General features: G+C 42.2%; 1 protein-coding gene across 5 annotated transcripts in view; it reads right to left on the bottom strand.

Annotated features, from left to right (window-relative positions):
• cdk14 (cyclin dependent kinase 14) overlaps positions 1 to 15,360 on the bottom strand; it is a 520,407-nt gene that overhangs the window by 188,003 nt on the left and 317,044 nt on the right. For all 5 annotated transcript variants that reach the window (XM_078417377.1, XM_078417369.1, XM_078417397.1 and 2 more), the window contains one exon: positions 625 to 688. In XM_078417377.1, the coding sequence (XP_078273503.1) occupies positions 625 to 688 (64 nt within the window). The remainder of the gene's footprint in view (positions 1 to 624; positions 689 to 15,360) is intronic.

Raw genomic sequence — 15,360 nt, 5'->3', positions numbered from 1 at the left:
TGATCCCTGGGATGGCAGGACTGTCATATGAGGAAAGATTGAAAAGACTAGGCTTGTATTCACTGGAGTTTAGAAGGATGAGAGGGGATCTTATAGAGACATATACAATTATAAAAGGACTGGACAAGCTAGATGCAGGAAAAATGTTCCCAATGTTGGGGGAATCCAGAACCAGGGGCCACAGTCTTAGAATAAAGGATCGGCCATTTAAAACTGAGGTGAGAAAGAACTTTTTCACCCAGAGAGTTGTGAATTTGTGGAATTCTCTGCCACAGAGGGCAGTGGAGGCCAAATCACTGGATGGATTGAAGAGAGAGTTAGATAGCCCTCTAGGGGCTAGTGGAATCAAGGGAAATGGGGAGAAGGCCAGGCACGGGTTACTGATTGTGGATGATCAGCCATGATCACAATGAATGGCGGTGCTGGCTCGAAGGGCCAAATGGCCTCCACTTGCACCTATTTTCTATGTTTCTATATGCTCTTAGATTCTCTCCCGAACACATTCTATCCCTTCTCCAACATTTCATAGCATTTCATAGGTATCGCAAAGCTGGTGAGCTGCTTTCAGAGTGAATTTTTAAAATGGAAGTAGTCTCTGATTGCTGCAAATTGGTAAGTGCATACCTGTTTTCAAGTACGGTAAAGAGCTAACTCCAGGCCAGGTTTCCTCTGTTGGAGTTCCCAGAACCTGTAATTAAAAGAAAGAGCTGTTATTCATCTATAATTACATCTTTCACACTTCATAACATTGGTTAGCCACCCATGCTACTTACATGCAAGGTATTTGTTTCCAGCTTAGTTATATATGCAGCTTTCTCATGGTTTAATGTTTAAATTGTAAGAGTAATTTCTTGTGTCTACTCTAGCACTTTGCATTCTCAGTAATTTCCATGTTTTCGTCACAATATTCAAGAAACAAATTTGGGGGATTTTACTGTATTTATAATAATGCTTTATAAATTTACATTACCACGGAAGTTAAAACATTTAGCCAGTTCAAAACTTGCATGCTGCTATCAACATGTCCATAACATCAAGTACAATTTAAGACAATAAAAAATCAGAAATATCCTTGTGATACTGGCATCAATTCTTCTACCATTCATTGACCTGATTAAATTGAAGAAATTGAAGAGATGGAGTGAGCATTCCAGTCACATAGTTTCTTGTGTATTAATTCTTATCTGTTTATATTGAAAGTGCTTCCACGCTGCAAACTACCACTGAAGAGGACATGGGCAGGAGGTGAATGGAAACAGCACCATCTGCAGGTTCCCTTCCAAAGCACACACTATTCTCTCTTGGACATGTGTTACTTCGTTTCGTCTACCCCCTGGAACTCCCTTCCCAGCACCACTGTGAGAGTCGCTTCACAAGAAGGACTGCTTGATTCACCTCCACCTTCTTAAAGGCAATTAGGGATGGGCAATAAATGTGGCGGCCATGATGGCACAGCGGTAGAGTTGCTGCCTTACAGCGCCAGAGACCTGGGTTCGATCCTGACTATGGGTGCTTGTCTGTACAGAGTTTGTACATTCTCCCCATGGGTTTTCGCCGAGATCTTCGGTTTCCTCCCCCATTCCAAAGACGTACAGGTTTGTAGGTTAATGTGCGGGGATCGCTGGTTGATGTGGACTTGGTGGGTCAAAGGGCTTGTTTCCGCGCTGTATCTCCAAACTAAAATGCTGGCCTTTGCATCATGAAAATGGAATAAATAAATATAATTTTTATAATTCAATATATAATTGAAATATTCCTGAAAAGATTTAAGAGAATGTTAGAGCACTTGCCACCTTCAATTGCTTACTGCTGACCATATTGACTTGACTTGCTGAATATTTCCAGCATTCTCATCTTCCAAATGCCAGGTAATAGACAAATGCACACAAAACAAAATAAGAAATGATGCAGGATAATAAATTGATAGGAAACAAATGAAATCAAGCAATGAAACATAGAAGTATGCTTTACACACCCACTTCCATTCATTTGTAGGATGGCCCATTTACTCCTAGAGGGTGCTATTGTACCAAATTGGTCAGCAGACTATATCCGCAGCAATCATTCCCTTTCATCTGCAGAAACATTTTGTACCATGGTACTACTGAAAAAAATACAAGATGGAGCTACAGATCCATTAGAAAACCCACATCAGACAGGGACAGACTTGAAAGGACTGCTAAAGAAAACAAATTTAATTTATATTTGAATATAATTGAAATGCGAACTCCATCTTCAAGTTCGCCAACGACTCCGCCGTTGTTGGCCGAATTTCAGGTGGTGATGAGTCAGAGTATAGAAGTGAGATCGACCGATTGACCAAATGGTGCCAACACAACAACCTGGCTCTCAATATCAGTAAAACCAATGAACAGATTGTGGACTTTGGAAGAGGAAGGATGAGGACACACAATCATGTTTATATCAACAGGACAATGGTGGAGAGAGTCAAAAGCTTCAAATTCCTGGGTGCGCATATTTCCGAAGATCTTTCCTAGACCCAGCATACTGATGCAATTATAAATAAAGTACATCAACGCCTCTACTTCCTGAGAAGATTACGGAGATTCGGTATGCCAAAGAGGATTCTGTTGAACTTCTATAGGTGTACAGTAGAGAGCATATTGACTGGCTGCATCACGGCCTGGTTCAGCAACTTGAACGCCCAGGATCGAAAAAGACTGCAAAAAGTTGTGAACACAGTCCAGTCCATTACTAACTCTGACCTTCCCACCATCAAAGGGATTTATCGGAGTCGCTGTCTCAAAAAGACAGCCAGCATAATCAGAGACCCACACCATCCTGGCCACACACCCATTTCACCCCTGCCATCGGGAAGAAGGTACAGGAGCCGGAAAACTGGAACGTCCAGATTCTTTCCTACAGCCATCAGCCTATTAAACACTACAACCTCAACTAAGCTCTTAACTACAATAGACTATTATTATTATTATTATTCTTGCACTACTATTGTTTGTTTCTTGTGTGTACGTATGTGTGCATGTGTATATATATATATATACATATATATATACACATATGTGTGTGTACTTGTGAGTATGTGTGTAAATGCACACTGAACCTTTTTTTCTCTCGTTTATTATATTGTTTATAGTGTACTATGTTTACATATTCTGTTGTGCTGCAGCAAGTAAGAATTTCATTGTTCTATCTGGGACATATGACAATAAAACACTCTTGACTCATCTCTCGCAGTGGAGCAGAGGAACTAACGTCTTTGTTTTCATGAGGTTACTTCTTCATTCCTTTTCCTTCTGTTTTACTTTTTTCATTTCTATTTCATATTTATTGCATCTGTTGATTCAGTAAGGGACATGTAAGATAGGATGTATGTCCCATAATATTATTTTCATTTTTCAAAACCATTTCTTTGATCCTCGTTGGCTATTCAGATCAGGTATCTCAACTCAAAGCATTCTTCACATCAAGGAGTGTTAGAGGATGGAAATAATTGGAATAGTGATGAAATGGCAGCATGAAAATGGAAAATGAGAACAGGGAGGAGGGTAGAGGACAGAACCACAAAGGTACAAAAGCAGCAGATGGGTGTGATGAATGAGAACACAAGCAACGGTAGAGAATGGGGCAATCGAGAATAAAATGGAATGAACTAAACTGAAGTATGAGGGACTATTCATCCACATTACAAAACTTCATAATTTCAATGTTAGAAATGCACCATGTAAATAAGTTTGCAATGACTGGGAATAATATAATGAAATGCAATTCAGTAAAGACATGGAGTTAACAAATTAATACGATCCTCACACAGCACCAACAATAATATCAAAATAAATGAATGAATCAAGTACACATTGAGGAAAATGATGGAACAGCAAAACTATTCCCGGGATGCTAAGCAGTGGAGGGCAGATGGAGCAGCAGCAACTAGCTTTCTTCTGACGCAAGGTTTGGGCACAAAAAGTTGGAGTAACTCAGCAGGTCAGACCGCATTGCTGGAGAAAAGGAAGTCTGAAGAAGGGACTTGACCCAAAATGTCAGCTATTCCTTTTCTCCAGCTTTTTGTATCTTTAGTTTAAACCAGCATCTGCAGTTCCTTCCTACACATTCCTTCTGATGCGCTCAGGCCTGGTGTGAATTCCGAGAAGGAATTCACACCTGACCTACAAGCCAGTAGGTTGCCAGACCAACAAGCCAGCAGGGGATTAGCAGTAGAATTGACATTGGGCATGGAGGGGCAGCATCTTAATGCAATTCTGCTGTTAAATAAAAAGGGTAAAGTTAGCAGGAGAGAATCAAGAATGTTTAATTACCATCTGTACTGAGAACAGAACAATGGGATTCTTACTTGCAGCAGCATAACAGGTCTGTAAACAGTACTCACAACATAATATTTAAAAAAACAATAAATTAAAAACCCCGATATTAGTATAAAAGCCCTAAGTCCTTAGTGCAACCAAGACAGTTTGTAGTTTATGGTTTATTTGGTGTGTGTAGTGTTCAAGAGCCTGATATTTGTTGGGAAGAAGCTGAACCTTGGGGTCACTGTTTTCTTCCCAATGGTAGGAGTGAAATGAGAGTGTGGCCAGGGTGAGGTGAATTCTTGATGATGTTGGCTGCCTTTTTGAGACAGAGCCTCCTGTAGATCCCTTTGTTGGAATTGGAGCCCTGCTACCTAACTGGGACCAGGGAAACATGAAAGCAGCTGTATTGCACTGCCCATAAAGAAAAACATTTACAAACCATCAGTAAAGGTTACGGTATACATTGTTACATCACCAGTTAGGTGCAAAGATCAGTTTATTGTCACATGTACCAATTAAGGTACAGTGAAATTCGATTTACCATACAGCCATACTAAAGAAAAGGCAACAAGACACGCAACTACATAAAAGTCAACCATCCACCACAGCGGATTCTCCACATTCCTCACTGTGATGGAAGGCAATAAAGTCCAATCTTCTTCTTCATTTATTCTCCCACGGTCGGGGAAATCGAACCATTCGCAGTCGGGGCGATCGAAGCTCCTGCAGCCGGCTATCAAAGCTCCCGCTTCGGGGCCGTCGAAGCTCCCGCTTCGGGGTGGTCGAAGCTCCTGCGGTTGCAGCTCCCGAAGTCGATCCCCGACAGGGATCTCCAGCTCCATGATGTTAAGTCCTGCAGGCTCCCGTGGTTGGAGCTCCCGAAGTCAGTCTCTAGCAGAGGCCGCCAACTCCTCGATGTTAGGCCACAGTGTGGACGGAGATACGATATGGGGAAAAAGATCGCATCTCCGTCAAGGTAAGAGATCAAAAAAAAGTTTCCCCAAGCCCCTCCCCTGACAAAAAAAAAGACAAAAAACACTAAAACATACATTTAACACATACTGTAAAGCAACAGAGAAGGGACAGACAGACTGTTGGCAAGGCAGACATTGCTGGCGCCACCCGGTGGTTTTGCTCGTGTCTACGTTTGAGACTACAATTAAAACATCTCTGGTTTAGCTGACTAATATTCATGTATCTTCATTATGATGCACACAGCCATAATCCCATTGACGGTTGAGGACAATCATGGTTTTTAATATACATGAACAAGGGCTATGAAGAAACAACATGGTTCTCAGACAAGTAGCAGAGAGATGGAATATAACGTCCAGATTATAAAGCCTCATTTTCCACACCAGTTAATTCCTTAGAAGTTCACATTCTGAAACTGACGAGACAAGTCAAAGAGCTAATTAATATTTCAACCTGTAAAGTAGCTGGCAACATTTCCATGACAATGCTTCAAATTCTGGAAATTATTAGCAACCAAACTTTTAATATGTAGGTTTTAATTCTGCATATCATGTGGCTGTTTTAACCCATCTGATGAAAACATTGAAATGAACTACTTTCTCCTTGATCCACAATAATCCCTAAGGGTGCTGTCTTCCCCGTGACCTGAGTGGGTTTTCTCCGAGATCTTCGGTTTCCTCCCACATAGAGTCATAGAGTTATATAGTGTGGAAACAGGCCCTTCGGCCCAACTCGCCCACACTGGCCAACAACGTCCCAGCTACCCACTTGCCTGCACTTGGTTCATATCCCTCCAAACCTGTCCTATCCATGTACCTGTCTAACTGTTTCTTAAACGATGGGATAGTCCCAGCCTCAACTACCTCCTCTGGCAGCTTGTTCCATACACCCACCACCCTTTGTGTGAAAAAGTTACCCCTCGGATTCCTATTAATTCATTTCCTCTTCACCTTGAACCTATGTCCTCTGGTCCTCGATTCCCCTACTCTGGGCAAAAGACTCTGTGCATCTACCCGATCGGTTCCTCTCATGATTTTGTTTACCTCTATAAGATCTCCCCTCATCCTCCTGCTCTCCATGGAGACCCAGCCTACTCAACCTCTCCCTATAGCTCACACCCTCTAGTCCTGGCAACATCCTCATACATCTCCAAAGACATACAGGTTTGTAGGTTAATTGGCTTGGTACAACTAAATTGTCCCAAGTATGTGTAAGGTAGTGTTAATGTGCGGGGATCACTGGTCGGTGCAGACTTGGTGAGCCGAAGGGTTTGTTTCCGCACTATATCACCAAACTAAACTAATCGGCCATGCAGAACAACACTTTCAGCCAGTTCCACTCTTTGGCTCCTCATCGACTTCCGGCTGTGGTACGAGAGATCTCAGATCTTGAGAGGTACTCGATCTTGCTATAATAGATTAATCTGCTGTAATACTATCCAGCACCAGTCCACATTATCAAATTGCTCTTAAGGACAGCAAGGAATAATGAAGCATAGAAAAAAAGCAGTAGGAGGCCATTCAGCCTATCCACTATCCAACCTTGGGTCTACTAACTTTTTCTGTTAGTGTTATTTGTCTTCGCATTAGGATTTTATATTATGCCGAATTTCTTAATGCTATCTCAATTTCCTTCAAGACTATTTGCCTTAATCTCATCATGTGTTCTACCGACCAGTCCATCAAGTGACTTAACAATCCATTCAGTCAACAACCACAGCATATCACTTTTGACACTTTTGTTTACTTGACCAATTAACCCATTTTTGCAAAAATAGAATTAGTAAAATGGTGTTACAAAAATGAGCAGAAAAACTACCGGCACAACAAACAACATAACTGCCGGAAGAGGAGTCTCGACCTGAAACGTCACCTATCCACATTCTCCAGTGATGCTGCCTGACCTGCTGAGTTACTCCGGCATTTTGTGTCCTTGTGCAATTAACTAGCACCTGCAGTTCTTTGTTTCTACATTTTAACTGCCTTGCTTGTTCTGACAGTGGATAAATTGTCTGAAACCCACCTATCCATGACCTCCAGAGAAGCTGCCTGACCGTTGAGTTACTCCAACACTTTGTGATCAACTCAAGATTCCATCATCTGCAGTTCCTTGATCAGTCTGAAGAAGGGTCTCGACCCGAAACGTCACCCATTCCTTCTTTCCCGAGATGCTGCCTGACCTGCTGAGTTACTCCAGCATTTTGTGAATAAATATACTCTAAAGTGATGTACTTCAGGCACGAAGGCAGTCACGGTGATAGTTTTACCAATTTAGTAATTAGCAACAATAAAAAAATACTTAGAGCAAGTACAACAATAGCTCTGTGTCAGCTGGAAAAGTTATTGACCTCAGACCAGCCACTTATTTCACTCGAATTGAGGGTTTGGGTACAGGAAATCAATAAGCATTTGGACTGCCAGAATTTATTCAAGAAACTTTCATTTAAACTAAAACATAGAAACATCTGACTCAACCAAAACTTTAACAGCAATCAAACTTTCAAGTCAGGAAATTAATCTCAGATGTCAGATTCGTTGGAAAAAAAAAAACGAAAGCCTCAACAACTGAACCTCGGCCAACAGTCACCAAGGGAGGAAGTGAGAGAAAGAGCAAAAGAGCAAACCAGAGCGAGAAACAGATGTGACAATAAAATAAGAGACTTAAGAAAACTAAATCAATTTCATGAAAATAAATTGGAATTTCAGACAGAAGATAAATTTCTAGATTTAAAAGTGGCATGAGATTAAAATCAAACAAAATGATCCGGTGCAAACAAATGATTAACACCATGATAGAATGGAACTTTAAATATAATTATTTCCATGATCCAAATGCATTTGTCACCTTCATCGATAACAGTGGTTCCTATGTAATCAGTTGCAAATGTTTTCAAGACACAAATAATAGTCTTCAATCCTGGACCCACACAAGTTATAGAAATTCTGCAGCATTGTTGCATTAAATATAATGCTAAATGCAATATTTTCTATTTTCTTCCAGAGATAAAACCTAACACAAATTGTTTTGGAGTTATAAAAATAGCATGCCACGTAAAGGCACAAAAGTGATAGAAGTAACCATCTCCACAGGTTTATTGCGTAAAAATACACTTCTCAAATAATTCAGATTTATATATTTTATATAAGAAACTGGGAGTAGGAGAATGCCTCAGCATTCAATGTGATTATGTTTAATCTTCTCCAGACCACATCTTGTCTGTGTCAGTAACCTGATCTTTCAAAAAATTAACTATTTCCTCTTTCAACAGACCTAATGATCTGGCTTCCATCACCCTTGGGATAAGGAATTCCGGAAATTCACCACCCACTGCATGACGAAAGGTGAGAGCGGAAAGATAAGGTGAGAGGGAAAAGATTTAATCGGAATTGGAGGGGTAACTTTTTCACACAGAAGTGGGTGGGTACATGGTATGAGCTGCCAGAGGAGGTAGTTGAGGGAGAAACTATAATAACATTTAAAAGACATGGAAAGGAAAGTCATAGATAGGGAAAAGGTGAACAGGTGGGAACTAATGTAGATGGGGCACCTTGGTCGGCATGGGCAAGCTGGGCTAATGGGCCTGTTTCCCTGCTCTCTCATCTATGACTCCAAATTCCAAGACTCCTCAGTTTTAAATGACTGCTCCTTTATTTTGTTCTGATGTTCCCTTATTGGAGGTTCTCCCACAAGTGGAAGCATCTTGTCACTGGACCATCATGCCCCCTCAGGATCTTGCGCATTTCAATAAGTCCAGTTCTCGTTCTTCTAAAATCAACAGAATGGTCAGCGTATCCTTTCTTACATAACTATACTCCAGATGATGCCTTCATAGAAACATAGAAAATAGGTGCAGGAGTAGGCCATTCGGCCCTTCGAGCCTGCACCGCCATTCAATATGATCATGGCTGATCATCCAGCTCAGTAACCTGTACCTGCCTTCTCTCCATACCCCCTGATCCCTTTAGCCAAAAGGGCCACATCTAACTCCCTCTTAAATATAGCCAATGAACTGGCCTCAACTACCTTCTGCGGCAGAGAATTCCACAGACTCACCACTCTCTGTGTGAAGAAATGTTTTCTCATCTCATCTTCACTTTACCCTGTACAATTGTAACAATACTTCCCCATTCTAAACTTTAACCCTCTTGTGATGAAGGCCAAAATGCCACTTGCCTTCCTAATTACTTGCTACACCTGTCTACTAACGCTTTGTGGTTCATGCAAAAGAACACTTTGACCTCACTGTACTTCATTTATCTGAAATGTTTTTCGGTTCAGCGAGTGGATTGTTCTTATAGAAGTACATGATCTCGCACTTCCCCACATTCTACTCTATTTGGCAAGTTTCCAGCCACTCACTCAACCTATCTATATCCTGAAATAGAAGCAAGTAATCTCATCACAGCATGCCCTCTGATCAATTTACAAGTAATTGGCAAACTTGATTATCCCAATTGGTACTTACTCTAAAATCTGCATTGAATTGACTGATCTCCGTTGCAGGAGGAATCAATCAGCCCCAGTCATGGCTGAGGATAAAATGGAAGAGCGAGAGAGAGCGAGAGAGAGCGAGAGAGAGCGAGAGAGCGAGAGAGAGAGAGAGCGAGAGAGAGAGAGAGAGAGAGGTCGTATTTGTACACGTGATGCAGATGTCATTTGGGAAGGGCAATCAGAGACTGTCATTAAGTTGCAGCTTTAGGATACAGTGAAACTTCTTGGATTGGTTCAGTAGGAACATCCACTGACATATACTTTCCAGAGATTTGGGTTGCTGGCATTTTTAAGAACATCTCCACCATTGCTGCAGGTGGGTTGGACCTGTATTTGTCCACAGTGTGTCGATGTACTTCAGCCAAGATGCAATGTATGCTCAGCCAGATAGAGAAGCATCCTCTCTTTGACAAGATACCCCGGTTCCCATGGATGGGGGGTTCTGTGACAAGCAAATAGCGGGCAGCACATTGATGTAATGGTAGAGTTGCTGCCTTACAGAACCAGAGACCCAGGTTCGATCCTGATTATGGGTGCTGTCTGTACAGAGTTTGTACATCCTCCTTGTGACCACTTGTGTTTTCTCCAGGTGCTCCGGTTTCTTCCCACACTCCAAAGACATACTGGTTTGTAGGTTAACTGGCATTGGTAAAAAAATTAAACTGTCCCCAGTGTACAGGATAGTGCTCGTGTACAGTGTGATCACTGGTCAGCATGGACTCAATGGGCCAAAGCACCTGTTTTCGCACTGTATCTCTAAAGTCTAACTGCACATAGAAACTGACAGAGAGGTTTCTTATAGTAGTGTGTGCTAATCTTATAGTAGTGTGTGCAAATTCAGTACATCTGAGGCACAAGATTGGATTCAAGGACTACTCTGGCACAATGGTGATTAGTGTTTAGTCTTTTATTAATATCTTTATGTATGGGTCACTGCTGTGACAATAGAGATTAGCTGAGAGGCTCCTCCATGCATCAATTCCGTTGAGCTGCACTGACCACAACTCAATACAATATTCAACACAAACTGATTAAGAGCACAAAATAAACTCAGTGACAATTTGTACTCCACCGACAGCAATATAGGCCAGCGTGATTTGGTTCATTGACTACGACTCTGTCAGTCAACGGCACTGTTAGTGTTGAGTTGAACATCACTCACAGATATCTCGGGGTCTATTCAACGGCATTATTCAAACAGGCCTCGCATTTTTGTCGATAATGTGCATTGCCTTGCATTAATCTGACATGAATTTCACTTGGTATAGATCCAGTCCAGCTAGATTCAGATTCCTTCAGATTCATGTGAGTTTGCAACAGAGTGCAATAAAATTCCTTGTTCACATGACACTCTCAGAGTAAATAGCATTCATGCAGTAATGATAAATACAACAATAAATACAAATGCAAAGCAACAGAATGATGCAAAGATTGCAGTGTAATCTGAAGCAGCAAGGAAAAAATTAAAATACAATAATGTAAGAATAGAATGAGGCAGAGTTAAGAATACAATGCGATAGAACTTTATTTATCCCAGGAGGGAAATTGATCTGCCAATAGTCATAAAAACACAAAATACATAAAACATGAAATTTGTAGGAGCCATTTTGCAGTTATTAGGTTTTTTTTCTTATTAATATTATTACCTTGTATCCTGCTGTAGTCTGGACACTATAGAGTGAATGCAATGCTTACATAGGGGCTGGACGGAGCTAGAGGGCGGGCAGGTGGGGATAGAGAGTTTTGTGTGAGCCAAGGAGGTGCTGACAGAGGCTCCGCCAATAGATATTAGCCAAGATGTAATCGCCTGTTTTATTAACAAGAAGATTAATACAAACTGTGTCGAAGTTATATCTGGCAATTCGTCTCGATCGCATAGACTGTGATAAGATATGGAATTTTACCTAGCAAATTAATAACCAGTCGATGACAAGAGATATGCCAATATGTTTATTGCACCTTCAAATAAAGAAGACTAATTATCAAATGTCGAGGAGGATCTCTGTTATTATTTGTTCGAGTCATTATGCTTATCGCTCACGTAGTCTATGCAAGTGGCAGCTTGGGAGCTAATTGATAGACGAGAAGCTGGCCGCTACATCGTGTAAAATTCCTTCTTCGCTGAAGCGATCAGCTTGAATCTACTCCTTCGGAAAGTTCAGAGAACTTGCCTTCGCAAGAGATGAAGTGTGAGATCTTATGTGAACTGGAGTGATTCATCGTGAAATCTGCCTAAGCTGGAACGATTTATCGGAATTTACTCTTCTGAAAGTTCAGAAAGTTTATCTTCGCAAGAGATGAAGGCTACAAAAGTTTACTGACCTGGGAGAGATTTATTGTCAAAAGTTGAAGGATTATATCTGTCTCTTAGAGTTATTTGAAGAGAATTAGCTCTTGGAAAGAGACTGTGGGAACAAACAGCAGAAATCGTAGTCTGCTTTAAATTTGGATTTTCTGTATGAGAAAACAAAGGCCGTTTTCAAATGATCAAGAGCTTGGAATGCGGACAGCGTAGCAACGACCTTGGGAGTCCCTGGTTACCAAGTCTTGTTTAAAAAATATACCAAGATAGTGGAAAGGAAAGCACATCTGGCTTATGTTACAAACCACAGAATGTCTGAAATTAAATCCGATGTTCAGTCACAAGGTGGCGATAGTGTAACACGGCCTAAAGTGGAAAAAAGGGCCATTAAGCTTACTCAAATTGGCAAAGAAATGGCTTATGAAAACAATGAGAAGCTGAAGAAACGTAAATATAAGATGGTTGTGAAGACCATGGAAAACATCAAAAAGCTAATAAAATTAGGAAAGAGGGCAGAGGTGGAGCTCAATCTGGATCAACTTAACCACCTCAAAGACGAAATCTACAGCATCTATGGAACATTGAGAGAGCTACAGTTAGCACCAGAAGACAAGGATGCGCAAGAGAAATGGATGCAGCAGGTGGTCGAAAATTTAGATGGATTTATCCAAGATGTTGTTGAATGGCTAAGCAAAGAAGGTTATGAGGCCGCACCCTCCAATATTGAGGGCGCCTTATGCGAGGGGTGGCGATGATGTAGACTCCATCAAACCTGGAGATAGTGCTTCAAATATTTCGACCTCTAGGTTGAGCATCAAATCTCGTGCATCTTCGACGCTTTCTGTTCGTAAGGAGACTGAGGTGGAACTGGCTGTTCTTGCTGAACAAAGCTGCGTTCATGGCACAGAAGCACGAGATTGAGAAGCTAGAAGGTCAAATGGAGGAAGAACAAAGGAAAGACAAAGAAGAACGGAAGAGAGGGGAAAGAGAACGGAAGAGAAGACAACTGAAAGATGAAGAAGAACGGAAGAGAGGAGAAAAAGAACAGAAGAGAAGACAACTGAAAGAAGAAGGACAACTGAGAGAAGAAGAAGAACAGAGGAGAAGACAATTAGATTACAAGAGGAGTGATCAATTGAAAAGAGAGAAAGAACGATTGGAGCTGGAGTCTAAAATGGCAGCAGCCAAGACAAAACTCAGTGTACTTAGCGCCCCAAGATGAAGAAGCAGCTCGATAGTATCCGATAGGATGAGTTCTTATTCAGGACGAGGAGCTGTCCAAAGCCAGTGGCCAGTTGGATGGGAACCATCCGCGACTGAACCCTGGCCTGAATGGGAGCCACAGGTTGTTAGATCAAAGCAAACAACCTGGAAACCATTGGTAAAAGCTAGTGGTACGGCACTCTTTGCCCCACATCCTCATCAAGGTAGGAAGACAGGGTTTCATGAACCGAGGGATGAGCAGGGACGTGCTCGCACTAAATCCCCGGAACGTCATGATGGAGACCAACGTTATTTATGTGAGCTATTACGGAAGCAAAGTTTAGCCAATAGTCATAAAAACACAAAATACATAAAACATGAAATTAAAGTGATGAGTGGAAAGGATTGGGGATGTGCAAAGATTGGGGAGGGGAGTCAGTCTCGGTCTATCCCATGACAGAAGGGGGAGGAGTTGTACAGTTTGATAGCCACAGAGAAGAAGGATCTCCTGTGGCGTTATGTCCTGCATATTGATGGAACCAGTCTGTTGCTGAAGGCACTCCTTGGGTTGACTAGTGTATCTTGGAGGGGTGAGCTGTATTGTCCAGGATGCTCCGCAGTTTGAGGAGCAAACTCCCCTCCAAGACTAACCCCCAAGAATCCATCGCTGCCCCCAGGATGGAGCCAGCCTTCCTGATGAGTTTGTTAATTCTATTGGTGACTGTGGCCTTCGCCCTGCTGCCCCAGCACATGGCAGCGAATAAGATGGCACTGGTTACCACCGATTGGTAGAATATCTGCAACATCTTACTGCAGACGTTGAAGGAGCGGAGCCTTCTTGAAAAGTACAGCCGGCGCTGTCCCTTCTTGTACAGGGCCTCAGCGTTCCTGGATCAGTCCAGTTTACTGGCTAGGTACACCCCAAAGTATTTGTACTCCCTGGTAAACTGCACATCCACACCATTGATGGAGACAGGAGACAGGGGTGTTCCTCTCCTCCTAAAATCCACCATGAACTCCTTAGTCTGAACAGGAACAGGAAGAGAGAGAGAGGACCATCCCCTGTGGGGGCCTGTGTTGGTCACTACCTTGTCCCAGATGCAGTTCTGGAGCCTCACATATTGTGGTCGTCCAGTCAGGTAGTTGGTGATCCAGGACACCAATGGAGCATCCATTGGAGCATCCACCCGCGTCTTCGTCAGTTTGCTCCCTAGCAGTGCAGGCGGATGGTGTTAAAAGCACGGGAGAAGTAAAAAAAATATGACTCTCACAATGCTTCCCGGCTTATCCAAGTGAGTATAGGAACGATGAAGCAGGTGGATGAAGCATGGTGTCCTCAATTCCTATCTTTGTTTGCTAAGCTAACTGCAGGTGGTGCAGGTATGGTTTAACCAGGGGTCGCAGGTGAGTGAGCACCAGCCTCTCCAGGGACTTCATGATGTGTGAAGTCAGCACCACCGTGACAGTGGTGTGGCAGCACCTCCAGGAATGGTGTGGGAAAGCGGTGATTGGTTCAGAGTCTGACAGCAGTGGGAAGGAAGCTGTTCTTCAGTCTGTATGTCGTAGACTTTCAAGCTCCTGCATCTTCTCCCAGAAGATAGAAGAGAGAAAAGGGAATGGCTATGTTTCAAGGAATATTTCTCACCATCCTGATGCAATGACCGGATAGAAGGAAGTGACCAGCATCATACAGTGGGGTATGTCCATTACACTCTGCAGGTTCGAGCAGTCTAAAGCAGAGCAGTTGCCATAATGTCCACTCTTTGACATTTCCACCCAGTGGAAAAAGGTTCTGATTATCGACCGTATCGATGCCTCTCATAATTTTATATACTTCTGTCAAGGCTCTCCCTCAACCTCGTATGTTCCAGAAAAAATAATTCAAGTTTGTTCTCCTTATAACTGATATCATCCCATCCATGCAGCATTCTGGTGATCCTCTTCCTCGCCCTCTACAAACCTTCCACCACCTTCTCATCCTTCCACATCCTTTCTATTTTGACATAACTAGTCAGAATGTTTCAATGTCCAATTCAGAGGCTTTGGCCACCATGTCTTTTTTTAAAAAAAAGACAGACAATTTACTAGCAATGAAGTATTGTC

Source organism: Rhinoraja longicauda, chromosome 2 (genome assembly GCF_053455715.1).
Source record: "Rhinoraja longicauda isolate Sanriku21f chromosome 2, sRhiLon1.1, whole genome shotgun sequence".
NCBI classification, from domain to species: domain Eukaryota; kingdom Metazoa; phylum Chordata; class Chondrichthyes; order Rajiformes; family Arhynchobatidae; genus Rhinoraja; species Rhinoraja longicauda.
The sequence above is the reverse complement of the archived record's forward strand: the minus strand, read 5'-3'. Positions and strand labels throughout refer to the sequence as shown.